This window comes from Oncorhynchus mykiss, chromosome 15, assembly GCF_013265735.2.
Source record: "Oncorhynchus mykiss isolate Arlee chromosome 15, USDA_OmykA_1.1, whole genome shotgun sequence".
Taxonomy (NCBI): domain Eukaryota; kingdom Metazoa; phylum Chordata; class Actinopteri; order Salmoniformes; family Salmonidae; genus Oncorhynchus; species Oncorhynchus mykiss.
Window position 1 is genome coordinate 1,318,543 of NC_048579.1, and position 26,299 is coordinate 1,344,841.

The 26,299-nt window shown below is 60.7% G+C and overlaps 1 protein-coding gene across 2 annotated transcripts in view; it reads left to right on the top strand.

Moving 5' to 3' along the window:
- Positions 1 to 26,299, top strand: part of map3k22 (mitogen-activated protein kinase kinase kinase 22) — a 103,651-nt gene that overhangs the window by 17,903 nt on the left and 59,449 nt on the right. For both annotated transcript variants that reach the window (XM_036945633.1, XM_036945634.1), the window contains exons 3-4: positions 2,132 to 2,259; positions 3,066 to 3,184. In XM_036945633.1, the coding sequence (XP_036801528.1) occupies positions 2,241 to 2,259; positions 3,066 to 3,184 (138 nt within the window). In that variant the 5' untranslated portion in view covers positions 2,132 to 2,240. The remainder of the gene's footprint in view (positions 1 to 2,131; positions 2,260 to 3,065; positions 3,185 to 26,299) is intronic.

Consider the following 26,299-nt stretch of genomic DNA (forward strand, 5'->3'; position numbering starts at 1 on the left):
CCCTTTAGGGGGGGGGGGCATGTCTGGTAAGGAGGAGGAGGGGGGTCATGTCTGGTAAGGAGGAAGGGGGGTTCAATGTCTGGTAAGGGGGGGGGAAATTTCTGGTGAGGAGGGGGGGGGTCAATGTCTGGTAAGGAGCAGGAGGGGGGGCATGTCTGGTAAGGAGGAGGAGGGGGGGGGCATGTCTGGTAAGGTGTTTGGCATGTCTGGTAAGGAGGGGGGGAGGGGGGGGGGTCATGTCTGGTAAGGAGGGGGGGGGGGCATGTCTGGTAAGGAGGGGGGGGGCATGTCTGGTAATGAGGAGGATGGGGGTCATGTCTGGTAAGGAGGGGGGGGCATGTCTGGTAAGGGGGGGGGGGGGGGGGGGGGGCATGTCTGGTAAGGAGGAGAGGCATGTCTGGTAAGGAGGAGGGGGGAGGCATGTCTGGTAAGGAGGGAGGGGGCATGTCTGGTAATGAGGAGGAGGGGGGGGGTCATGTCTGGTCCAGAGGAGGGGGAGTCATGTCTGGTAATGAGGAGGAGCATGTCTGGTAATGAGGAGGAGGGGGGTCATCTCTGGTAAGGAGGAGGGGCATGTCTGGTAAGGAGGAGGGGGGGGGGGGGGGGTCATGTCTGGTCCAGAGGAGGGGGAGTCATGTCTGGTAATGAGGAGGAGCATGTCTGGTAATGAGGAGGAGGGGGGTCATCTCTGGTAAGGAGGAGGGGCATGTCTGGTAAGGAGGAGGGGCATGTCTGGTAAGGAGGAGGGGCATGTCTGGTAAGGAGGAGGGGCATGTCTGGTAAGGAGGAGGGGCATGTCTGGTAAGGAGGAGGGGCATGTCTGGTAAGGAGGAGGGGCATGTCTGGTAAGGAGGAGGGGCATGTCTGGTAAGGAGGAGGGGGGAGGCATGTCTGGTAAGGAGGAGGGGGGGCATGTCTGGTAAGGAGGAGGGGCATGTCTGGTAATGAGGAGGAGGGGGGTCATGTCTGGTAAGGAGGGGGGGGGGCATGTCTGGTAATGAGGAGGAGGGGGGTCATGTCTGGTAAGGAGGGGGGGTGCATGTCTGGTAAGGAGGAGGGGGGGGGGTCATGTCTGGTAATGAGGAGGAGCATGTCTGGTAAGGAGGAGGGGCATGTCTGGTAAGGAGGAGGAGCATGTCTGGTAAGGAGGAGGGGCATGTCTGGTAAGGAGAAGGAGGAGGGGCATGTCTGGTAAGGAGGGAGGAGAGGGGGGCATGTCTGGTAAGGAGGGAGGAGAGGGGGGCATGTCTGGTAAGGAGGGAGGAGAGGGGGGCATGTCTGGTAAGGAGGGAGGAGAGGGGGGCATGTCTGGTAAGGAGGGAGGAGAGGGGGGCATGTCTGGTAAGGAGGGAGGAGAGGGGGGCATGTCTGGTAAGGAGGGAGGAGAGGGGGGCATGTCTGGTAAGGAGGGAGGAGAGGGGGGCATGTCTGGTAAGGAGGGAGGAGAGGGGGGCATGTCTGGTAAGGAGGGAGGAGAGGGGGGCATGTCTGGTAAGGAGGGAGGAGAGGGGGGGGCATGTCTGGTAAGGAGGGAGGAGAGGGGGGGTCATGTCTGGTAAGGAGGAGGGGAGGGGGGGGGGGGTCATGTCTGGTAAGGAGGAGGGGAGGGGGGGGGGGTCATGTCTGGTAAGGAGGAGGGGAGGGGGGGGGGGGTCATGTCTGGTCCAGAGGAGGGGGGTCATGTCTGGTCCAGAGGAGGAGGGGGGGGGGGGTCATGTCTAGTAAGGAGGAGGGGGGGGTCATGTCAACGCCCCCACATCACCTCGACGATTTCGGGATGAAATCGCCACACCCCTGGCAGAGGGTTCCCTCGCGACAGTAAATCCGCATCTCGGTTCAGTCTGCCTGGCAGGTGTACCTCTGAGAGACCTCTGATCGCTGCTCCGTAGCAAGTGAAGTTGACAGGAGTGTATTCCTCCTTGGTGGTCGATGTCTGCCACCGTGGACGTATTGTCCAGCTCGACCACGACGTGTTATCCCTGTAGGGATGGAAGTGCCTGACGACTAGTAACACAGTGTAGGGCTGAAGAACATCGATAGAGGACATGAGATGAGCATCCTATTGATAAAGACCCTTGTATTGTAATGTGGTCCATGTACTTTACACCTGTGGGTTTGTCCTTTCTCTCAGGGTGAAGACTTTACCCGACCGGAGGAGTTGAGCTCGGAGCCGACCGGAGGAGTTGAGCTCGGAGCCGACCGGAGGAGTTGAGCACGAAATTCAACAAGATCACTTCCTGATGATGACAGTAAACATGGGTGAGTAGCATGACAACAACATGTCCTACAGCACACACACACTCAGCCTGTTTCCCATGTTATCCCATGCAGCAGCACACGCACTCAACACAAACACGTCTGTGCTTCATGGTTGGGATGGTGTTCTTCGGCTTGCAAGCCTCCCCCTTTTTCCTCTAAACATAACGATGGTCATTATGGCCAAAAAGTTTCATCAGACCAGAGGACATTTCTCCAAAAAGTACAGTCTTTGTCCCCATGTGCAGTTGCAAACCGTAGTCTGGCTTTTTTATGGCGGTTTTGGAGCAGTGGCTTCTTCCTTGCTGAGCGGCCTTTCAGGTACTTTCGATATAGGACTCGTTTTACTGTGGAAATAGATACTTTTGTACCTGAGTTTGAAGGTAGGCCTTGAAATACATCCACAGGTGCACCTCCAATTGACTCAAATGATGTCAATTAGCCTGTCAGAAGCTTCTAAAGCCATGACATCATTTTCTGGAATTTTCCAAGCTCTTTAAAGGCACAGTCAACTTAGTGTATGTAAACTTCTGACCCACTGGAATTGTGATACAGTGAATTATAAGTGAAATAGTCTGTCTGTAAACAATTGTTGTAAAAATTACTTGTGTCATGCACAAAGTAGATGTCCTAACCGACTTGCCAAAACCATAGTATGTTAACAAGACAAAGTGTATGTAAACTTCTGACTTCAACTGTATGTAGGACATCTCTATAACATGTCTGTCTGTCTATTTGTTCCCTAATTGATGTGACTTTGTAGTAGAGCGTTGTTTGTAACATTTCTCTGTCTCCCTGTGTTCCTCTAGATGACGAGGAGGCGCTGAACTCCATCATGAAGGACCTGGCAGCTCTGGGTCGCTGCTACGCCCAGCAACACGACAGCAGTAGCCACAAACCCAAGCCCAGGACCTTGCTGTACAAACAGGTACATATCTTACGCCCCTACCTTAGGCCCTACCCTAGACCCTGCCTTAGGCCCTACCCTATACTCTGCCTTAGGCCCTACCCTAGACCCTGCCTTAGGCCCTAGCCTAGACCCTGCCTTAGGCCCCACCCTAGACCCTGCCTTAGGCCCTACCCTAGACCCTGCCTTAGGCCCTACCCTAGACCCTGCCCCTACCTTATGCCCCACCCTAGACCCTGCCCCTACCTTAGGCCCTACCCTAGACCCTGCCTTAGGCCCTACCCTAGACCCTGCATTAGGCCCTACCCTAGACCCTGCCCCTACCTTAGGCCCTACCCTAGACCCTGCCTTAGGTCCTACCCTAGACTCTGCCTTAGGCCCTACCCTAGACCCTGCCTTAGGCCCTACCCTAGACCCTGCCTTAGGCCCTACCCTAGACCCTGCCTTAGGCCCTACCCTAGACCCTGCCCCTACCTTAGGCCCTACCTTAGACCCTGCCTTAGGCCCTACCCTAGACCCTGCCCCTACCGTAAGCCCCACCCTAGACCCTGCCCCTACCTTAGGCCCTACCCTAGACCCTGCCTTAGGCCCTACCCTAGACCCTGCCCCTACCTTATGCCCCACCCTAGACCCTGCCCCTACCTTAGGCCCTACCCTAGACCCTGCCTTAGGCCCTACCCTAGACCCTGCATTAGGCCCTACCCTAGACCCTGCCCCTACCTTAGGCCCTACCCTAGACCCTGCCTTAGGTCCTACCCTAGACTCTGCCTTAGGCCCTACCCTAGACCCTGCCTTAGGCCCTACCCTAGACCCTGCCTTAGGCCCTACCCTAGACCCTGCCTTAGGCCCTACCCTAGACCCTGCCCCTACCTTAGGCCCTACCTTAGACCCTGCCTTAGGCCCTACCCTAGACCCTGCCCCTACCGTAAGCCCCACCCTAGACCCTGCCCCTACCTTAGGCCCTACCCTAGACCCTGCCTTAGGCCCTACCCTAGACCCTGCCTTAGGGCCTACCCTAGACCCTGCCTTAGGCCCCACCCTAGACCCTGCCCCTACCTTAAGCCCTACCCTAGACCCTACCTTAGGCCCCACCCTAGACCCTGCCCCTACCTTAGGCCCTACCCTAGACCCTGCCTTAGGCCCTACCCTAGACCCTGCCCCTACCGTAAGCCCCACCCTAGACCCTGCCCCTACCTTAGGCCCTACCCTAGACCCTGCCTTAGGCCCTACCCTAGACCCTGCCTTAGGGCCTACCCTAGACCCTGCCTTAGGCCCCACTCTAGACCCTGCCCCTACCTTAAGCCCTACCCTAGACCCTGCCTTAGGCCCTACCCTAGACCCTGCCCCTACCTTAGGCCCTACCCTAGACCCTGCCTTAGGCCCTACCCTAGACCCTGCCTTAGGCCCTACCCTAGGCCCTGCCTTAGGCCCTACCCTAGACCCTGCCCCTACCTTAGGCCCCACCCTAGACCCTGCCCCTACCTTAGGCCCTACCCTAGACCCTGAATTAGGCCCTACCCTAGACCCTGCCCCTACCTTAGGCCCTACCCTAGACCCTGCCTTAGGCCCTACCCTAGACCCTGCCCCTACCTTAGGCCCTACCCTAGACCCTGCCTTAGGCCCCACCCTAGACCCTGCCCCTACCTTAGGCCCCACCCTAGACCCTGCCTTAGGCCCTACCCTAGACCCTGCATTAGGCCCTACCCTAGACCCTGCCCCTACCTTAGGCCCTACCCTAGACCCTGCCCCTACCTTAGGCCATACCCTCGACCCTGCCTTAGGCCCTACCTTAGACCCTGCCCCTACCTTAGGCCCTACCCTAGACCCTAGCCCCTACCTTAGGCCATACCCTCGACCCTGCCTTAGGCCCTACCCTAGACCCTTCCCCTACCTTAGGCCCTACCCTAGACCATGCCCCTACCTTAAGCCCTACCCTAGACCCTGCCTTAGGCCCTACACTAGACCCTGGCCCTACCCTAGACCCTGCCTTAGGCCCTACCCTAGACCCTGTCCCTGCCTTAAGCCCTACCCTAGACCCTGCCTTAGGCCCTATCCTAGACCCTGCCCCTACCTTAGGCCCTACCCTAGACCCTAGCCCCTACCTTAGGCCATACCCTCGACCCTGCCTTAGGCCCTACCCTAGACCCTTCCCCTACCTTAGGCCCTACCCTAGACCATGCCCCTACCTTAAGCCCTACCCTAGACCCTGCCTTAGGCCCTACACTAGACCCTGGCCCTACCCTAGACCCTGCCTTAGGCCCTACCCTAGACCCTGTCCCTGCCTTAAGCCCTACCCTAGACCCTGCCCTTACCTTAGGCCCTACCCTAGACCCTGCCTTAGGCCCTACCCTAGACCCTGCCTTAGGCCCTACCCTAGACCCTGCCTTAGGCCCTACCCTAGACCCTGCCTTAGGCCCTACCCTAGACCCTGCCCCTACCTTAGGCCCTACCCTAGACCCTGCCTTAGGCCCTACCCTAGACCCTGCCTTAGGGCCTACCCTAGACCCTGCCTTAGGCCCCACCCTAGACCCTGCCCCTACCTTAAGCCCTACCCTAGACCCTACCTTAGGCCCCACCCTAGACCCTGCCCCTACCTTAGTCCCTACCCTAGACCCTGCCTTAGGCCCTACCCTAGACCCTGCCCCTACCGTAAGCCCCACCCTAGACCCTGCCCCTACCTTAGGCCCTACCCTAGACCCTGCCTTAGGCCCTACCCTAGACCCTGCCTTAGGGCCTACCCTAGACCCTGCCTTAGGCCCCACCCTAGACCCTGCCCCTACCTTAAGCCCTACCCTAGACCCTGCCTTAGGCCCTACCCTAGACCCTGCCCCTACGTTAGGCCCTACCCTAGACCCTGCCTTAGGCCCTACCCTAGACCCTGCCTTAGGCCCTACCCTAGGCCCTGCCTTAGGCCCTACCCTAGGCCCTGCCTTAGGCCCTACCCTAGACCCTGCCCCTACCTTAGGCCCCACCCTAGACCCTGCCCCACCTTAGGCCCTACCCTAGACCCTGAATTAGGCCCTACCCTAGACCCTGCCCCTGCCTTAGGCCCTACCCTAGACCCTGCCTTAGGCCCTACCCTAGACCCTGCCCCTACCTTAGGCCCTACCCTAGACCCTGCCTTAGGCCCCACCCTAGACCCTGCCCCTACCTTAGGCCCCACCCTAGACCCTGCCTTAGGCCCTACCCTAGACCCTGCATTAGGCCCTACCCTAGACCCTGCCCCTACCTTAGGCCCTACCCTAGACCCTGCCCCTACCTTAGGCCATACCCTCGACCCTGCCTTAGGCCCTACCCTAGACCCTGTCCCTGCCTTAGGCCCTACCCTAGACCCTGCCTTAGGCCCTAGCCTAGTCCCTGCCTTAGGCCCTAGCCTAGACCCTGCCTTAGGCCCTAGCCTAGACCCTGCCTTAGGCCCTAGCCTAGACCCTACCTTAGGCCCTAGCCTAGACCCTGCCCCTACCTTAAGCCCTACCCTAGACCCTGGCTTAGGCCCTACCCTAGACCCTGCCACTACCTTAGGCCCAACCCTAGACCCTGCCTTAGGCCCTACCCTAGACCCTGCCCCTACCTTACGCCCTACCCTAGACCCTGCCTTAGGCCTTACCCTAGACCCTGCCTTAGTCCCTACCCTAGACCCTGCCCCTCCCTTAGGCCCTACCCTAGACCCTGCCCCTCCCTTAGGCCCTATCCTAGACCCTGCCCCTACCCTAGACCCTGCCTTAGGCCCCACCCTAGACCCTGCCCCTCCCTTAGGCCCTACCCTAGACCCTGCCCCTACCTTAGGCCCTACCCTAAACCCTGCCTTAGGCCCCTACCCTAGACCCTGCCCCTACCTTAGATCCTACCCTAGACCCTGCCCCTACCTTAGGTCCTACCCTAGACCCTGCCTTAGACACTACCCTAGATCCTGCCTTAGGCCCTGCCCTAGACCCTGCCTTAGGCCCTGCCCTAGACCCTACCCTAGACCCTGCCCCTAGGCCCTACCCTAGACCCTGCCCCTAGGCCCTACCCTAGACCCTGCCCCTAGGCCCTACCCTAGACCCTGCCCCTAGGCCCTACCCTAGACCCTGCCCCTAGGCCCTACCCTAGACCCTGCCCTTAGGCCCTACCCTAGACCCTGCCCCTACCGTAAGCCCCACCCTAGACCCTGCCCCTACCTTAGGCCCTACCCTAGACCCTGCCTTAGGCCCTACCCTAGACCCTGCCTTAGGGCCTACCCTAGACCCTGCCTTAGGCCCCACCCTAGACCCTGCCCCTACCTTAAGCCCTACCCTAGACCCTGCCTTAGGCCCTACCCTAGACCCTGCCCCTACGTTAGGCCCTACCCTAGACCCTGCCTTAGGCCCTACCCTAGACCCTGCCTTAGGCCCTACCCTAGGCCCTGCCTTAGGCCCTACCCTAGGCCCTGCCTTAGGCCCTACCCTAGACCCTGCCCCTACCTTAGGCCCCACCCTAGACCCTGCCCCACCTTAGGCCCTACCCTAGACCCTGAATTAGGCCCTACCCTAGACCCTGCCCCTGCCTTAGGCCCTACCCTAGACCCTGCCTTAGGCCCTACCCTAGACCCTGCCCCTACCTTAGGCCCTACCCTAGACCCTGCCTTAGGCCCCACCCTAGACCCTGCCCCTACCTTAGGCCCCACCCTAGACCCTGCCTTAGGCCCTACCCTAGACCCTGCATTAGGCCCTACCCTAGACCCTGCCCCTACCTTAGGCCCTACCCTAGACCCTGCCCCTACCTTAGGCCATACCCTCGACCCAGCCTTAGGCCCTACCCTAGACCCTGTCCCTGCCTTAGGCCCTACCCTAGACCCTGCCTTAGGCCCTAGCCTAGTCCCTGCCTTAGGCCCTAGCCTAGACCCTGCCTTAGGCCCTAGCCTAGACCCTGCCTTAGGCCCTAGCCTAGACCCTGCCTTAGGCCCTAGCCTAGACCCTGCCCCTACCTTAAGCCCTACCCTAGACCCTGGCTTAGGCCCTACCCTAGACCCTGCCACTACCTTAGGCCCAACCCTAGACCCTGCCTTAGGCCCTACCCTAGACCCTGCCCTTACCTTAAGCCCTACCCTAGACCCTGCCTTAGGCCTTACCCTAGACCCTGCCTTAGTCCCTACCCTAGACCCTGCCCCTCCCTTAGGCCCTACCCTAGACCCTGCCCCTCCCTTAGGCCCTATCCTAGACCCTGCCCCTACCCTAGACCCTCCCTTAGGCCCCACCCTAGACCCTGCCCCTCCCTTAGGCCCTACCCTAGACCCTGCCCCTACCTTAGGCCCTACCCTAAACCCTGCCTTAGGCCCCTACCCTAGACCCTGCCCCTACCTTAGGTCCTACCCTAGACCCTGCCTTAGGCACTACCCTAGATCCTGCCTTAGGCCCTGCCCTAGACCCTGCCTTAGGCCCTGCCCTAGACCCTGCCCTAGGCCCTACCCTAGACCCTGCCCCTAGGCCCTACCCTAGACCCTGCCCCTAGGCCCTACCCTAGACCCTGCCCCTAGGCCCTACCCTAGACCCTGCTCCTAGGCCCTACCCTAGACCCTGCCCTTAGGCCCTACCCTAGACCCTGCCCCTACCGTAAGCCCCACCCTAGACCCTGCCCCTACCTTAGGCCCTACCCTAGACCCTGCCTTAGGCCCTACCCTAGACCCTGCCTTAGGGCCTACCCTAGACCCTGCCTTAGGCCCCACCCTAGACCCTGCCCCTACCTTAAGCCCTACCCTAGACCCTACCTTAGGCCCCACCCTAGACCCTGCCCCTACCTTAGGCCCTACCCTAGACCCTGCCTTAGGCCCTACCCTAGACCCTGCCTTAGGCCCTACCCTAGACCCTGCCTTAGGGCCTACCCTAGACCCTGCCTTAGGCCCCACCCTAGACCCTGCCCCTACCTTAAGCCCTACCCTAGGCCCTACCCTAGACCCTGCCCCTGCCTTAGGCCCTACCCTAGACCCTGCCTTAGGCCCTACCCTAGACCCTGCCCTTAGGCCCTACCCTAGACCCTGCCCCTACCGTAAGCCCCACCCTAGACCCTGCCCCTACCTTAGGCCCTACCCTAGACCCTGCCTTAGGCCCTACCCTAGACCCTGCCTTAGGGCCTACCCTAGACCCTGCCTTAGGCCCCACCCTAGACCCTGCCCCTACCTTAAGCCCTACCCTAGACCCTACCTTAGGCCCCACCCTAGACCCTGCCCCTACCTTAGGCCCTACCCTAGACCCTGCCTTAGGCCCTACCCTAGACCCTGCCTTAGGCCCTACCCTAGACCCTGCCTTAGGCCCTACCCTAGACCCTGCCTTAGGGCCTACCCTAGACCCTGCCTTAGGCCCCACCCTAGACCCTGCCCCTACCTTAAGCCCTACCCTAGGCCCTACCCTAGACCCTGCCCCTGCCTTAGGCCCTACCCTAGACCCTGCCTTAGGCCCTACCCTAGACCCTGCCTTAGGCCCTACCCTAGGCCCTGCCTTAGGCCGTACCCTAGGCCCTGCCTTAGGCCCTACCCTAGACCCTGCCCCTACCATAGCCCCCACCCTAGACCCTGCCCCTACCTTAGGCCCTACCCTAGACCCTGAATTAGGCCCTACCCTAGACCCTGCCCCTACCTTAGGCCCTACCCTAGACCCTGCCTTAGGCCCTACCCTAGACCCTGCCCCTACCTTAGGCCCTACCCTAGACCCTGCCTTAGGCCCCACCCTAGACCCTGCCCCTACCTTAGGCCCCACCCTAGACCCTGCCTTAGGCCCTACCCTAGACCCTGCATTAGGCCCTACCCTAGACCCTGCCCCTACCTTAGGCCCTACCCTAGACCCTGCCCCTACCTTAGGCCATACCCTCGACCCTGCCTTAGGCCCTACCTTAGACCCTGCCCCTACCTTAGGCCCTACCCTAGACCCTAGCCCCTACCTTAAGCCCTACCCTAGACCCTGCCTTAGGCCCTACACTAGACCCTGGCCCTACCCTAGACCCTGCCTTAGGCCCTACCCTAGACCCTGCCTTAGGCCCTACCCTAGACCCTGCCTTTGGCCCTACCCTAGACCCTGCCCCTACCATAGGCCCCACCCTAGACCCTGCCCCTACCTTAGGCCCTACCCTAGACCCTGCCTTAGGCCCTACCCTAGACCCTGCCTTAGGCCCTACCCTAGACCCTGCCTTAGGCCTTACCCTAGACCCTGCCTTAGGCCCTACCCTAGACCCTGCCTTAGGCCCTACCCTAGACCCTGCCTTAGGCCCTACCCTAGACCCTGCCTTAGGCCCTACCCTAGACCCTTCCTTTAGGCCCTACCCTAGACCCTGCCTTAGGCCCTACCCTAGGCCCTGCCCTAGGCCCTACCCTAGGCCCTGCCTTAGGCCCTACCCTAGGCCCTGCCCCTACCATAGCCCCCACCCTAGACCTTGCCCCTACCTTAGGCCCTACCCTAGACCCTGAATTAGGCCCTACCCTAGACCCTGCCCCTACCTTAGGCCCTACCCTAGACCCTGCCTTAGGCCCTACCCTAGACCCTGCCCCTACCTTAGGCCCTACCCTAGACCCTGCCTTAGGCCCCACCCTAGACCCTGCCCCTACCTTAGGCCCCACCCTAGACCCTGCCTTAGGCCCTACCCTAGACCCTGCATTAGGCCCTACCCTAGACCCTGCCCCTACCTTAGGCCCTACCCTAGACCCTGCCCCTACCTTAGGCCATACCCTCGACCCTGCCTTAAGCCCTACCTTAGACCCTGCCCCTACCTTAGGCCCTACCCTAGACCTTAGCCCCTACCTTAAGCCCTACCCTAGACCCTGCCTTAGGCCCTACACTAGACCCTGGCCCTACCCTAGACCCTGCCTTAGGCCCTACCCTAGACCCTGCCCCTACCATAGGCCCCACCCTAGACCCTGCCCCTACCTTAGGCCCTACCCTAGACCCTGCCTTACCCTGCCTTAGGCCCTACCCTAGACCCTGCCTTAGGCCCTACCCTAGACCCTGCCTTAGGCCTTACCCTAGACCCTGCCTTAGGCCCTACCCTAGACCCTGCCTTAGGCCCTACCCTAGACCCTGCCTTAGGCCCTACCCTAGACCCTGCCTTAGGCCCTACCCTAGACCCTGCCTTAGGCCCTACCCTAGACCCTGCCTTAGGCCCTACCCTAGACCCTGCCTTAGGCCCTACCCTAGACCCTGCCTTAGGCCCTACCCTAGACCCTGCCTTAGGCCCTACCCTAGACCCTGCCTTAGGCCCTACCCTAGACCCTGCCTTAGGCCCTACCCTAGACCCTGCCTTAGGCCCCACCCTAGACCCTGCCCCTACCTTAGGCCCCACCCTAGACCCTGCCCCTACCTTAGGCCCTACCCTAGACCCTGCCCCTACCTTAGGCCCTACCCTAGACCCTGCATTAGGCCCTACCCTAGACCCTGCCCCTACCGTAGGCCCTACCCTAGACCCTGCCTTAGGCCCTACCCTAGACCCTGCCTTAGGCCCTACCCTAGACCCTGCCCCTACCTTAGGCCCTACCCTAGACCCTGCCTTAGGCCCTACCCTAGACCCTGCCTCTACCGTAAGCCCCACCCTAGACCCTACCCCTACCTTAGGCCCTACCCTAGACCCTGCCTTAGGCCCTACCCTAGGCCCTGCCTTAGGCCCTACCCTAGGCCCTGCCCCTACCATAGCCCCCACCCTAGACCTTGCCCCTACCTTAGGCCCTACCCTAGACCCTGAATTAGGCCCTACCCTAGACCCTGCCCCTACCTTAGGCCCTACCCTAGACCCTGCCTTAGGCCCTACCCTAGACCCTGCCCCTACCTTAGGCCCTACCCTAGACCCTGCCTTAGGCCCCACCCTAGACCCTGCCCCTACCTTAGGCCCCACCCTAGACCCTGCCTTATGCCCTACCCTAGACCCTGCATTAGGCCCTACCCTAGACCCTGCCCCTACCTTAGGCCCTACCCTAGACCCTGCCCCTACCTTAGGCCATACCCTCGACCCTGCCTTAAGCCCTACCTTAGACCCTGCCCCTACCTTAGGCCCTACCCTAGACCTTAGCCCCTACCTTAAGCCCTACCCTAGACCCTGCCTTAGGCCCTACACTAGACCCTGGCCCTACCCTAGACCCTGCCTTAGGCCCTACCCTAGACCCTGCCTTAGGCCCTACCCTAGACCCTGCCTTAGGCCCTACCCTAGACCCTGCCCCTACCATAGGCCCCACCCTAGACCCTGCCCCTACCTTAGGCCCTACCCTAGACCCTGCCTTACCCTGCCTTAGGCCCTACCCTAGACCCTGCCTTAGGCCCTACCCTAGACCCTGCCTTAGGCCTTACCCTAGACCCTGCCTTAGGCCCTACCCTAGACCCTGCCTTAGGCCCTACCCTAGACCCTGCCTTAGGCCCTACCCTAGACCCTGCCTTAGGCCCTACCCTAGACCCTGCCTTAGGCCCTACCCTAGACCCTGCCTTAGGCCCTACCCTAGACCCTGCCTTAGGCCCTACCCTAGACCCTGCCTTAGGCCCTACCCTAGACCCTGCCTTAGGCCCCACCCTAGACCCTGCCCCTACCTTAGGCCCCACCCTAGACCCTGCCCCTACCTTAGGCCCTACCCTAGACCCTGCCCCTACCTTAGGCCCTACCCTAGACCCTGCATTAGGCCCTACCCTAGACCCTGCCCCTACCGTAGGCCCTACCCTAGACCCTGCCTTAGGCCCTACCCTAGACCCTGCCTTAGGCCCTACCCTAGACCCTGCCTTAGGCCCTACCCTAGACCCTGCCCCTACCTTAGGCCCTACCCTAGACCCTGCCTTAGGCCCTACCCTAGACCCTGCCTCTACCGTAAGCCCCACCCTAGACCCTGCCCCTACCTTAGGCCCTACCCTAGACCCTGCCTTAGGCCCTACCCTAGACCCTGCCTTAGGCCTACCCTAGACCCTGCCTTAGGCCCCACCCTAGTCCCTGCCCCTACCTTAAGCCCTACCCTAGACCCTACCTTAGGCCCCACCGTAGACCCTGCCCCTACCTTAGGCCCTACCCTAAACCCTGCCTTAGGCCCTACCCTAGACCCTGCCTTAGGCCCTACCCTAGACCCTGCCCCTAGGCCCTACCCTAGACCCTGCCCCTAGGCCCTACCCTAGACCCTGCCCTTAGGCCCTACCCTAGACCCTGCCCCTACCGTAAGCCCCACCCTAGACCCTGCCCCTACCTTAGGCCCTACCCTAGACCCTGCCTTAGGGCCTACCCTAGACCCTGCCTTAGGCCCCACCCTAGACCCTGCCCCTACCTTAAGCCCTACCCTAGACCCTGCCCCTACCTTAGGCCCTACCCTAGACCCTGCCTTAGGCCCTACCCTAGACCCTGCCTTAGGCCCTACCCTAGACCCTGCCTTAGGTCCTACCCTAGACCCTGCCTTAGGCCCCACCCTAGACCCTGCCCCTACCTTAAGCCCTACCCTAGGCCCTACCCTAGACCCTGCCCCTACCTTAGGCCCTACCCTAGACCCTGCCTTAGGCCCTACCCTAGACCCTGCCTTAGGCCCTACCCTAGGCCCTGCCTTAGGCCGTACCCTAGGCCCTGCCTTAGGCCCTACCCTAGACCCTGCCCCTACCATAGCCCCCTCCCTAGACCCTGCCCCTACCTTAGGCCCCACCCTAGACCCTGCCTTAGGCCCTACCCTAGACCCTGCATTAGGCCCTACCCTAGACCCTGGCCCTACCCTAGACCCTGCCCCTACCTTAGGCCATACCCTCGACCCTGCCTTAAGCCCTACCTTAGACCCTGCCCCTACCTTAGGCCCTACCCTAGACCTTAGCCCCTACCTTAAGCCCTACCCTAGACCCTGCCTTAGGCCCTACACTAGACCCTGGCCCTACCCTAGACCCTGCCTTAGGCCCTACCCTAGACCCTGCCTTAGGCCCTACCCTAGACCCTGCCTTAGGCCCTACCCTAGACCCTGCCCCTACCATAGGCCCCACCCTAGACCCTGCCCCTACCTTAGGCCCTACCCTAGACCCTGCCTTACCCTGCCTTAGGCCCTACCCTAGACCCTGCCTTAGGCCTTACCCTAGACCCTGCCTTAGGCCCTACCCTAGACCCTGCCTTAGGCCCTATCCTAGACCCTGCCTTAGGCCCTACCCTAGACCCTGCCTTAGGCCCTACCCTAGACCCTGCCTTAGGCCCTACCCTAGACCCTGCCTTAGGCCCTACCCTAGACCCTGCCTTAGGCCCTACCCTAGACCCTGCCTTAGGCCCTACCCTAGACCCTGCCTTAGGCCCTACCCTAGACCCTGCCTTAGGCCCTACCCTAGACCCTGCCTTAGGCCCTACCCTAGACCCTGCCTTAGGCCCCACCCTAGACCCTGCCTTAGGCCCCACCCTAGACCCTGCCCCTACCTTAGGCCCTACCCTAGACCCTGCCCCTACCTTAGGCCCTACCCTAGACCCTGCATTAGGCCCTACCCTAGACCCTGCCCCTACCTTAGGCCCTACCCTAGACCCTGCCTTAGGCCCTACCCTAGACCCTGCCTTAGGCCCTACCCTAGACCCTGCCCCTACCTTAGGCCCTACCCTAGACCCTGCCTTAGGCCCTACCCTAGACCCTGCCTCTACCGTAAGCCCCACCCTAGACCCTGCCCCTACCTTAGGCCCTACCCTAGACCCTGCCTTAGGCCCTACCCTAGACCCTGCCTTAGGGCCTACCCTAGACCCTGCCTTAGGCCCCACCCTAGTCCCTGCCCCTACCTTAAGCCCTACCCTAGACCCTACCTTAGGCCCCACCGTAGACCCTGCCCCTACCTTAGGCCCTACCCTAAACCCTGCCTTAGGCCCTACCCTAGACCCTGCCTTAGGCCCTACCCTAGACCCTGCCCCTAGGCCCTACCCTAGACCCTGCCCCTAGGCCCTACCCTAGACCCTGCCCCTAGGCCCTACCCTAGACCCTGCCCTTAGGCCCTACCCTAGACCCTGCCCCTACCGTAAGCCCCACCCTAGACCCTGCCCCTACCTTAGGCCCTACCCTAGACCCTGCCTTAGGGCCTACCCTAGACCCTGCCTTAGGCCCCACCCTAGACCCTGCCCCTACCTTAAGCCTTACCCTAGACCCTGCCCCTACCTTAGGCCCTACCCTAGACCCTGCCTTAGGCCCTACCCTTGACCCTGCCTTAGGCCCTACCCTAGACCCTGCCTTAGGGCCTACCCTAGACCCTGCCTTAGGCCCCACCCTAGACCCTGCCCCTACCTTAGGCCCTACCCTAGGCCCTACCCTAGACCCTGCCCCTACCTTAGGCCCTACCCTAGACCCTGCCTTAGGCCCTACCCTAGGCCCTGCCTTAGGCCGTACCCTAGGCCCTGCCTTAGGCCCTACCCTAGACCCTGCCCCTACCATAGACCCCACCCTAGACCCTGCCCCTACCTTAGGCCCTACCCTAGACCCTGAATTAGGCCCTACCCTAGACCCTGCCCCTACCTTAGGCCCTACCCTAGACCCTGCCTTAGGCCCTACCCTAGACCCTGCCCCTACGTTAGGCCCTACCCTAGACCCTGCCTTAGGCCCCACCCTAGACCCTGCCCCTACCTTAGGCCCCACCCTAGACCCTGCCTTAGGCCCTACCCTAGACCCTGCCTTAGGCCCTACCCTAGACCCTGCCTTAGGCCCTACCCTAGACCCTGCCTTAGGCCCTACCCTAGACCCTGCCTTAGGCCCTACCCTAGACCCTGCCTTAGGCCCTACCCTAAACCCTGCCTTAGGCCCCACCCTAGACCCTGCCCCTACCTTAGGCCCCACCCTAGACCCTGCCCCTACCTTAGGCCCTACCCTAGACCCTGGCCCTACCCTAGACCCTGCATTAGGCCCTACCCTAGACCCTGCCCCTACCATAGGCCCTACCCTAGACCCTGCCTTAGGCCCTAACCTAGACCCTGCCTTAGGCCCTACCCTAGACCCTGCCTTAGGCCCTACCTAGACCCTGCCCCTACCTTAGGCCCTACCCTAGACCCTGCCTTAGGCCCTACCCTAGACCCTGCCTCTACCGTAAGCCCCACCCTAGACCCTGCCCCTACCTTAGGCCCTACCCTAGACCCTGCCTTAGGCCCTACCCTAGACCCTGCCTTAGGGCCTACCCTAGACCCTGCCTTAGGCCCCATCCTAGTCCCTGCCCCTACCTTAAGCCCTACCCTAGACCCTACCTTAGGCCCCACCGTAGACCATGCCCCTACCTTAGGCCCTACCCTAGACCCTGCCTTAGGCCCTACCCTAGACCCTGCCTCTACCGTAAGCCCCACCCTAGACCCTGCCCCTACCTTAGGCCCTACCCTAGACCCTGCCTTAGGCCCTACCCTAGACCCTGCCTTAGGGCCTACCCTAGACCCTGCCTTAGGCCCCACCCTAGTCCCTGCCCCTACCTTAAGCCCTACCCTAGACCCTACCTTAGGCCCCACCGTAGACCCTGCCCCTACCTTAGGCCCTACCCTAGACCCTGCCTTAGGCCCTACCCTAGACCCTGCCCCTACCGTAAGCCCCACCCTAGACCCTGCCCCTACCTTAGGCCCTACCCTAGACCCTGCCTTAGGCCCTACCCTAAACCCTGCCTTAGGCCCTACCCTAGACCCTGCCTTAGGGCCTACCCTAGACCCTGCCTTAGGCCCCACCCTAGACCCTGCCCCTACCTTAGGCCCTACCCTAGACCCTGCCTTAGGCCCTACCCTAGGCCCTGCCTTAGGCCCTACCCTAGGCCCTGCCTTAGGCCCTACCCTAGACCCTGCCCCTACCATAGGCCCCACCCTAGACCCTGCCCCTACCTTAGGCCCTACCCTAGACCCTGAATTAGGCCCTACCCTAGACCCTGCCCCTACCTTAGGCCCTACCCTAGACCCTGCCTTAGGCCCTACCCTAGACCCTGCCCCTACCCTAGGCCCTACCCTAGACCCTGCCCCTACCCTAGGCCCTACCCTAGACCCTGCCTTAGGCCCCACCCTAGACCCTGCCCCTACCTTAGTTCCCACCCTAGACCCTGCCTTAGGCCCTACCCTAGACCCTGCATTAGGCCCTACCCTAGACCCTGCCCCTACCTTAGGCCCTACCCTAGACCCTGCCCCTACCTTAGGCCATACCCTCGACCCTGCCTTAGGCCCTACCTTAGACCCTGCCCCTACCTTAGGCCCTACCCTAGACCCTAGCCCCTACCTTAAGCCCTACCCTAGACCCTGCCTTAGGCCCTACACTAGACCCTGGCCCTACCCTAGACCCTGCCTTAGGCCCTACCCTAGACCCTGCCCCTACCTTAGGCCCTACCCTAGACCCTGCCCCTACCTTAGGCCCTACCCTAGACCCTGCCCCTACCTTAGGCCATACCCTCGACCCTGCCTTTGGCCCTACCTTAGACCCTGCCCCTACCTTAGGCCCTACCCTAGACCCTAGCCCCTACCTTAAGCCCTACCCTAGACCCTACACTAGACCCTGGCCCTACCCTAGACCCTGCCCCTACCTTAGGCCCTACCGTAGACCCTGCCCCTACCCTAGACCCTGCCTTAGGCCCCACCCTAGACCCTGCCCCTCCCTTAGGCTCTACCCTAGACCCTACACTAGACCCTGGCCCTACCCTAGACCCTGCCCCTACCTTAGGCCCTACCCTAGACCCTGCCCCTACCCTAGACCCTGCCTTAGGCCCCACCCTAGACCCTGCCCCTCCCTTAGGCTCTACCCAAGACCCTGCCCCTACCTTAGGCCCTACCCTAAACCCTGCCCCTACCTTAGGCCCTACCCTAGACCCTGCCTTAGGCCCTATCCTAGACCCTGCCTTAGGCCCTACCCTAGACCCTGCCTTAGGCCCTACCCTAGACCCTGCCCCTACCCTAGGCCCTACCCTAGACCCTGCCTTAGGCCCTATCCTAGTCCCTGCCTTAGGCCCCACCCTAGACCCTGCCCCTACCTTAGGCCCCACCCTAGACCCTGCCCCTACCTTAGGCCCCACCCTAGACCCTGCCCCTACCTTAGGCCCCACCCTAGACCCTGCCCCTACCTTAGGCCCTACCCTAGACCCTAGCCCCTACCTTAGGCCATACCCTCGACCCTGCCTTAGGCCCTACCCTAGACCCTTCCCCTACCTTAGGCCCTACCCTAGACCATGCCCCTACCTTAAGCCCTACCCTAGACCCTGCCTTAGGCCCTACACTAGACCCTGGCCCTACCCTAGACCCTGCCTTAGGCCCTACCCTAGACCCTGTCCCTGCCTTAGGCCCTACCCTAGACCCTGCCCCTACCTTAGGCCATACCCTCGACCCTGCCTTAGGCCCTACCTTAGACCCTGCCCCTACCTTAGGCCCTACCCTAGACCCTAGCCCCTACCTTAAGCCCTACCCTAGACCCTGCCTTAGGCCCTACACTAGACCCTGGCCCTACCCTAGACCCTGCCTTCGGCCCTACCCTAGACCCTGCCCCTACCTTAGGCCCTACCCTAGACCCTGCCCCTACCTTAGGCCCTACCCTAGACCCTGCCCCTACCTTAGGCCCTACCCTAGACCCTGCCCCTACCTTAGGCCCTACCCTAGACCCTGCCCCTACCTTAGGCCATACCCTTGACCCTGCCTTTGGCCCTACCTTAGACCCTGCCCCTACCTTAGGCCCTACCCTAGACCCTAGCCCCTACCTTAAGCCCTACCCTAGACCCTGCCTTAGGCCCTACACTAGACCCTGGCCCTACCCTAGACCCTGCCTTAGGCCCTACCCTAGACCCTGCCCCTACCTTAGGCCCTACCCTAGACCCTGCCCCTACCCTAGACCCTGCCTTAGGCCCCACCCTAGACCCTGCCCCTCCCTTAGGCCCTACCCTAAACCCTGCCCCTACCTTAGGCCCTGTCCTAGACCCTGCCTTAGGCCCTACCCTAGACCCTGCCTTAGGCCCTACCCTAGACCCTTCCCCTACCTTAGGCCCTACCCTAGACCCTGCCTTAGGCCCTACCCTAGACCCTGCCTTAGGCCCTACCCTAGACCCTGCCTTAGGCCCTACCCTAGACCCTGCCTTAGGCCCTACCCTAGACCCTGCCTTAGGCCCTACCCTAGACCCTGCCTTAGGCCCTACCCTAGACCCTGCCTTAGGCCCTACCCTAGACCCTGCCTTAGGCCCTACCCTAGACCCTGCCTTAGGCCCTACCCTAGACCCTGCCTTAGGCCCTACCCTAGACCCTGCCTTAGGCCCTACCCTAGACCCTGCATTAGGCCCTACCCTAGACCCTGCATTAGGCCCTACCCTAGACCCTGCATTAGGCCCTACCCTAGACCCTGCCCCTACCTTAGGCCCTACCCTAGACCCTGCCTTAGGCCCTACCCTAGACCCTGCCTTAGGCCCTACCCTAGACCCTGCCTTAGGCCCTACCTAGACCCTGCCCCTACCTTAGGCCCTACCCTAGACCCTGCCTTAGGCCCTACCCTAGACCCTGCCCCTACCTTAGGCCCTACCCTAGACCCTGCCCCTACCCTAGACCCTGCCTTAGGCCCCACCCTAGACCCTGCCCCTCCCTTAGGCTCTACCCAAGACCCTGCCCCTACCTTAGGCCCTACCCTAAACCCTGCCCCTACCTTAGGCCCTACCCTAGACCCTGCCTTAGGCCCTATCCTAGACCCTGCCTTAGGCCCTACCCTAGACCCTGCCTTAGGCCCTACCCTAGACCCTGCCCCTACCTTAGGCCCTACCCTAGACCCTGCCTTAGGCCCTATCCTAGACCCTGCCTTAGGCCCTACCCTAGACCCTGCCTTAGGTCCTACCCTAGACCCTGCCCCTACCTTAGGACCCACCCTAGACCCTGCCCCTACCTTAGGCCCCACCCTAGACCCTGCCCCTACCTTAGGCCCTACCCTAGACCCTAGCCCCTACCTTAGGCCATACCCTTGACCCTGCCTTAGGCCCTACCCTAGACCCTTCCCCTACCTTAGGCCCTACCCTAGACCATGCCCCTACCTTAGGCCCTACCCTAGACCATGCCCCTACCTTAAGCCCTACCCTAGACCCTGCCTTAGGCCCTACACTAGACCCTGGCCCTACCCTAGATCCTGCCTTAGGCCCTACCCTAGACCCTGTCCCTGCCTTAGTCCCTACTCTAGACCCTGCCTTAGGCCCTACCCTAGACCCTGCCTTAGGCACTAGCCTAGACCCTGCCTTAGGCCCTAGCCTAGACCCTGCCTTAGGCCCTAGCCTAGACCCTGCCTTAGGCCCTAGCCTAGACCCTGCCTTAGGCCCTAGCCTAGACCCTGCCTTAGGCCCTAGCCTAGACCCTGCCCCTACCTTAAGCCCTACCCTAGACCCTGGCTTAGGCCCTACCCTAGACCCTGCCACTACCTTAGGCCCTACCCTAGACCCTGCCTTAGGCCCTACCCTAGACCCTTCCTTAGTCCCTACCCTAGACCCTGCCCCTCCCTTAGGCCCTACCCTAGACCCTGCCCCTCCCTTAGGCCCTATCCTAGACCCTGCTCCTACCCTAGAACCTGCCTTAGGCCCCACCCTAGACCCTGCCCCTCCCTTAGGCCCTACCCAAGACCCTGCCCCTACCTTAGGCCCTACCCTCAACCCTGCCCCTACCTTAGGCCCTACCCTAGACCCTGTCTTAGGCCCTATCCTAGACCCTGCCTTAGGCCCTACCCTAGACCCTGCCTTAGTCCCTACCCTAGACCCTGCCTTAGTCCCTACCCTAGACCCTGCCTTAGGCCCTATCCTAGACCCTGCCTTAGGCCCTACCCTAGACCCTGCCTTAGGCCCTACCCTAGACCCTGCCCCTACCCTAGGCCCTACCCTAGACCCTGCCTTAGGCCCTATCCTAGTCCCTGCCTTAGGCCCCACCCTAGACCCTGCCCCTACCTTAGGCCCCACCCTAGACCTTGCCCCTACCTTAGGCCCCACCCTAGACCCTGCCCCTACCTTAGGCCCCACCCTAGACCCTGCCCCTACCTTAGGCCCTACCCTAGACCCTAGCCCCTACCTTAGGCCATACCCTCGACCCTGCCTTAGGCCCTACCCTAGACCCTTCCCCTACCTTAGGCCCTACCCTAGACCATGCCCCTACCTTAAGCCCTACCCTAGACCCTGCCTTTGGCCCTACACTAGACCCTGGCCCTACCCTAGACCATGCCTTAGGCCCTACCCTAGACCCTGTCCCTGCCTTAGGCCCTACCCTAGACCCTGCCCCTACCTTAGGCCATACCCTCGACCCTGCCTTAGGCCCTACCTTAGACCCTGCCCCTACCTTAGACCCTACCCTAGACCCTAGACCCTACCTTAAGCCCTACCCTAGACCCTGCCTTAGGCCCTACACTAGACCCTGGCCCTACCCTAGACCCTGCCTTCGGCCCTACCCTAGACCCTGCCCCTACCTTAGGCCCTACCCTAGACCCTGCCCCTACCTTAGGCCCTACCCTAGACCCTGCCCCTACCTTAGGCCCTACCCTAGACCCTGCCCCTACCTTAGGCCCTACCCTAGACCCTGCCCCTACCTTAGGCCATACCCTTGACCCTGCCTTTGGCCCTACCTTAGACCCTGCCCCTACCTTAGGCCCTACCCTAGACCCTAGCCCCTACCTTAAGCCCTATCCTAGACCCTGCCTTAGGCCCTACACTAGACCCTGGCCCTACCCTAGACCCTGCCTTAGGCCCTACCCTAGACCCTGCCCCTACCTTAGGCCCTACCCTAGACCCTGCCCCTACCCTAGACCCTGCCTTAGGCCCCACCCTAGACCCTGCCCCTCCCTTAGGCCCTACCCAAGACCCTGCCCCTACCTTAGGCCCTACCCTAAACCCTGCCCCTACCTTAGGCCCTGTCCTAGACCCTGCCTTAGGCCCTACCCTAGACCCTGCCTTAGGCCCTACCCTAGACCCTTCCCCTACCTTAGGCCCTACCCTAGACCCTGCCTTAGGCCCTACCCTAGACCCTGCCTTAGGCCCTACCCTAGACCCTGCCTTAGGCCCTACCCTAGACCCTGCCTTAGGCCCTACCCTAGACCCTGCATTAGGCCCTACCCTAGACCCTGCCTTAGGCCCTACCCTAGACCCTGCCTTAGGCCCTACCCTAGACCCTGCCTTAGGCCCTACCCTAGACCCTGCCTTAGGCCCCACCCTAGACCCTGCCCCTACCTTAGGCCCCACCCTAGACCCTGCCCCTACCTTAGGCCCTACCCTAGACCCTGCCCCTACCTTAGGCCCTACCCTAGACCCTGCATTAGGCCCTACCCTAGACCCTGCCTTAGGCCCTACCCTAGACCCTACCTTAGGCCCTACCCTAGACCCTGCCTTAGGCCCTACCCTAGACCCTGCCTTAGGCCCTACCCTAGACCCTGCCTTAGGCCCTACCTAGACCCTGCCCCTACCTTAGGCCCTACCCTAGACCCTGCCTCTACCGTAAGCCCCACCCTAGACCCTGCCCCTACCTTAGGCCCTACCCTAGACCCTGCCCCTACCCTAGACCCTGCCTTAGGCCCCACCCTAGACCCTGCCCCTCCCTTAGGCTCTACCCAAGACCCTTCCCCTACCTTAGGCCCTACCCTAAACCCTGCCCCTACCTTAGGCCCTACCCTAGACCCTGCCTTAGGCCCTATCCTAGACCCTGCCTTAGGCCCTACCCTAGACCCTGCCTTAGGCCCTACCCTAGACCCTGCCCCTACCTTAGGCCCTACCCTAGACCCTGCCTTAGGCCCTATCCTAGACCCTGCCTTAGGCCCCACCCTAGACCCTGCCTTAGGCCCTACCCTAGACCCTGCCTTAGGCACTAGCCTAGACCCTGCCTTAGGCCCTAGGTAGACCCTGCCTTAGGCCCTAGCCTAGACCCTGCCTTAGGCCCTAGCCTAGACCCTACCTTAGGCCCCACCCTAGACCCTGCCCCTACCTTAGGCCCTACCCTAGACCCTGCCTTAGGCCCTAACCTAGACCCTGCCCCTACCGTAAGTCCCACCCTAGACCCTGCCCCTACCTTAAGCCCTACCCTAGACCCTACCTTAGTCCCCACCCTAGACCCTGCCCCTACCTTAGGCCCTACCCTAGACCCTGCCTTAGTCCCTACCCTAGACCCTGCCTTAGGCCCTACCCTAGACCCTGCCTTAGGCCCTACCCTAGACCCTGCCTTAGGGCCTACCCTAGACCCTGCCTTAGGCCCCACCCTAGACCCTGCCCCTACCTTAAGCCCTACCCTAGGCCCTACCCTAGACCCTGCCCCTACCTTAGTCCCTACCCTAGACCCTGCCTTAGGCCCTACCCTAGACCCTGCCTTAGGCCCTACCCTAGGCCCTGCCTTAGGCCCTACCCTAGGCCCTGCTTTAGGCCCTACCCTAGACCCTGCCCCTACCATAGGCCCCACCCTAGACCCTGCCCCTACCTTAGGCCCTACCCTAGACCCTGAATTAGGCCCTACCCTAGACCCTGCCCCTACCTTAGTTCCTACCCTAGACCCTGCCTTAGGCCCTACCCTAGACCCTGCCCCTACCTTAGGCCCTACCCTAGACCCTGCCTTAGGCCCCACCCTAGACCCTGCCTTAGGCCCTACCCTAGACCCTGCCTTAGGCCCTACCCTAGTCCCTGCATTAGGCCCTACCCTAGAACCTGCCCCTACCTTAGGCCCTACCCTAGACCCTGCCCCTACCTTAGGCCATACCCTCGACCCTGCCTTAGGCCCTACCTTAGACCCTGCCCCTACCTTAGGCCCTACCCCAGACCCTAGCCCCTACCTTAGGCCATACCTTCGACCCTGCCTTAGGCCCTACCCTAGACCCTTCCCCTACCTTAGGCCCTACCCTAGACCATGCCCCTACCTTAAGCCCTACCCTAGACCCTGCCTTAGGCCCTACACTAGACCCTGGCCCTACCCTAGACCCTGCCTTAGGCCCTACCCTAGACCCTGTCCCTGCCTTAGGCCCTACTCTAGACCCTGCCTTAGGCCCTACCCTAGACCCTGCCTTAGGCACTAGCCTAGACCCTGCCTTAGGCCCTAGGTAGACCCTGCCTTAGGCCCTAGCCTAGACCCTGCCTTAGGCCCTAGCCTAGACCCTGCCTTAGGCCCTAGCCTAGACCCTGCCCCTACCTTAAGCCCTACCCTAGACCCTGGCTTAGGCCCTACCCTAGACCCTTCCCCTACCTTAGGCCCTACCCTAGACCATGCCTTAGGCCCTACCTTAGACCCTGCCCCTACCTTAGGCCCTACCCTAGACCCTATTCCCTGCCTTAGGCCATACCCTCGACCCTGCCCCTACCTTAGGCCCTACCCTAGACCCTGCCCCTACTGTTGGCCCTACCCTATACCCTGCCCCTACCTTAGGCCCTACCCTAGACCCTGCCCCTACCTTAGGCCCTACCCTAGACCCTGCCCCTACCTTAGGCCCTACCCTAGACCCTGCCCCTACCTTAGGCCCTACCCTAGACCCTGCCCCTACCTTAGGCCCTACCCTAGACCCTGCCCCTACCTTAGGCCCTACCCTAGACCCTGCCCCTACCTTAGGCCCTACCCTAGACCCTGCCCCTACCTTAGGCCCTACCCTAGACCTTGCCCCTACCTTAGGCCCTACCCTAGATCCTGCCCCTACCCTAGACCCTGCCCCTAGACCCTGCCCCTACCTTAGGCCCTACCCTAGACCTTGTCCCTCTCTTAGACCCTGCCTTAGGCCCTACCCTAGACTCTGCCTTAGTCCCCACCCTAGCCCCTTGCCCCTAACCTATGCTCGACCCTAGTCCCTACCCTAAGACCCTAGCCTCTATCCCCTACCCAACCCCATCCCCTACCTTTCGATCCCAGCCTCTATCCTCTACCCTAGCCTCTAACCTAGGCCCTATCCTAGCCTCTACCCAACCCCATCCCCTATCCTAGCCTCTACCCAACCCCACCCCCCTACCCTAAGACCCAAGCCTCTACCCAACCCCATCCCCTATCCTATCCTAGCCTCTACCCAACCCCATCCCCTACCCTAGGACCCTAGCCTCTATCCTACTCTTTATCCTCTAACCAAACCTGTCCCTGCCCTACCCTAAGACCCATCAATGTTGAGGGTGGTAGTAGTAGTAGTATTAATGTAGGCGGTAGTAGTAGTATTAATGGGGGTGGTGGTAGTATTATTAATGGGGGTGGTGGTAGTATTATTAATGGGGGTGGTGGTAGTATTATTAATGGGGGTGGTGGTAGTAGTATTAATGGGGGTGGCGGTGGTAGTAGTAGTATTAATGGGGGTGGTGGTAGTAGTATTAATGGGGTGGTGGTGGTGGTAGTAGTAGTAGTAGTAGTAGTAGTAGTAGTAGTAGTATCAATGAGGGGTGTAGCAGTAGTATTAATGGGGGTGGTGGTAGTAGTATTAATGGGGGTGGCGGTAGTAGTATTAATGGGGGTGGTGGTAGTAGTATTAATGAGGGTGGTAGTAGTAGTAGTATTAATGGGGGTGGTGGTAGTTGTATTAATGGGGGTGGTAGTAGTAGTATTAATGAGGGTGGTGGTGGTAGTAGTAGTATTAATGAGGGGTGTAGTAGTAGTATTAATGGGGGTGGTGGTAGTAGTATTAATGAGGGTGGTGGTAGTAGTATTAATGAGGGCAGCGGTAGTACTTTAACTAGAGTTGAGGTCCCTCCCTCGTGAAAATCTAATTAGCATAATAAAACAATCTCCATAAAATCTGTCAGTTGAAGCTGGAGGTGTTTTTGTACACTGGATTCTTTCAATCCGCCGATGTGGCGCTTCTGCAACCGCAGTGAGAAGTGACATATCTGGAGCGGGATTTATCAGACCATGAGACATATCTGGAGCGGGATTTATCAGACCATGAGACATATCTGGAGCGGGATTTATCAGACTATGAGACATATCTAGAGCGGGATTTATCAGACTATGAGACATATCTACAGCGGGATTTATCAGACCATGAGACATATCTAGAGTGGGATTTATCAGACCATGAGACATATCTAGAGCGGGATTTATCAGACCATGAGACATATCTAGAGCGGGATTTATCAGACCATGAGACATATCTGGAGCGGGATTTATCAGACTATGAGACATCTAGAGCGGGATTTATCAGACCATGAGACATATCTAGAGCGGGATTTATCAGACCATGAGACATATCTGGAGCGGGATTTATCAGACCATGAGACATATCTGGAGCGGGATTTATCAGACCATGAGAAATATCTAGAGCGGGATTTATCAGACCATGAGACATATCTAGAGCGGGATTTATCA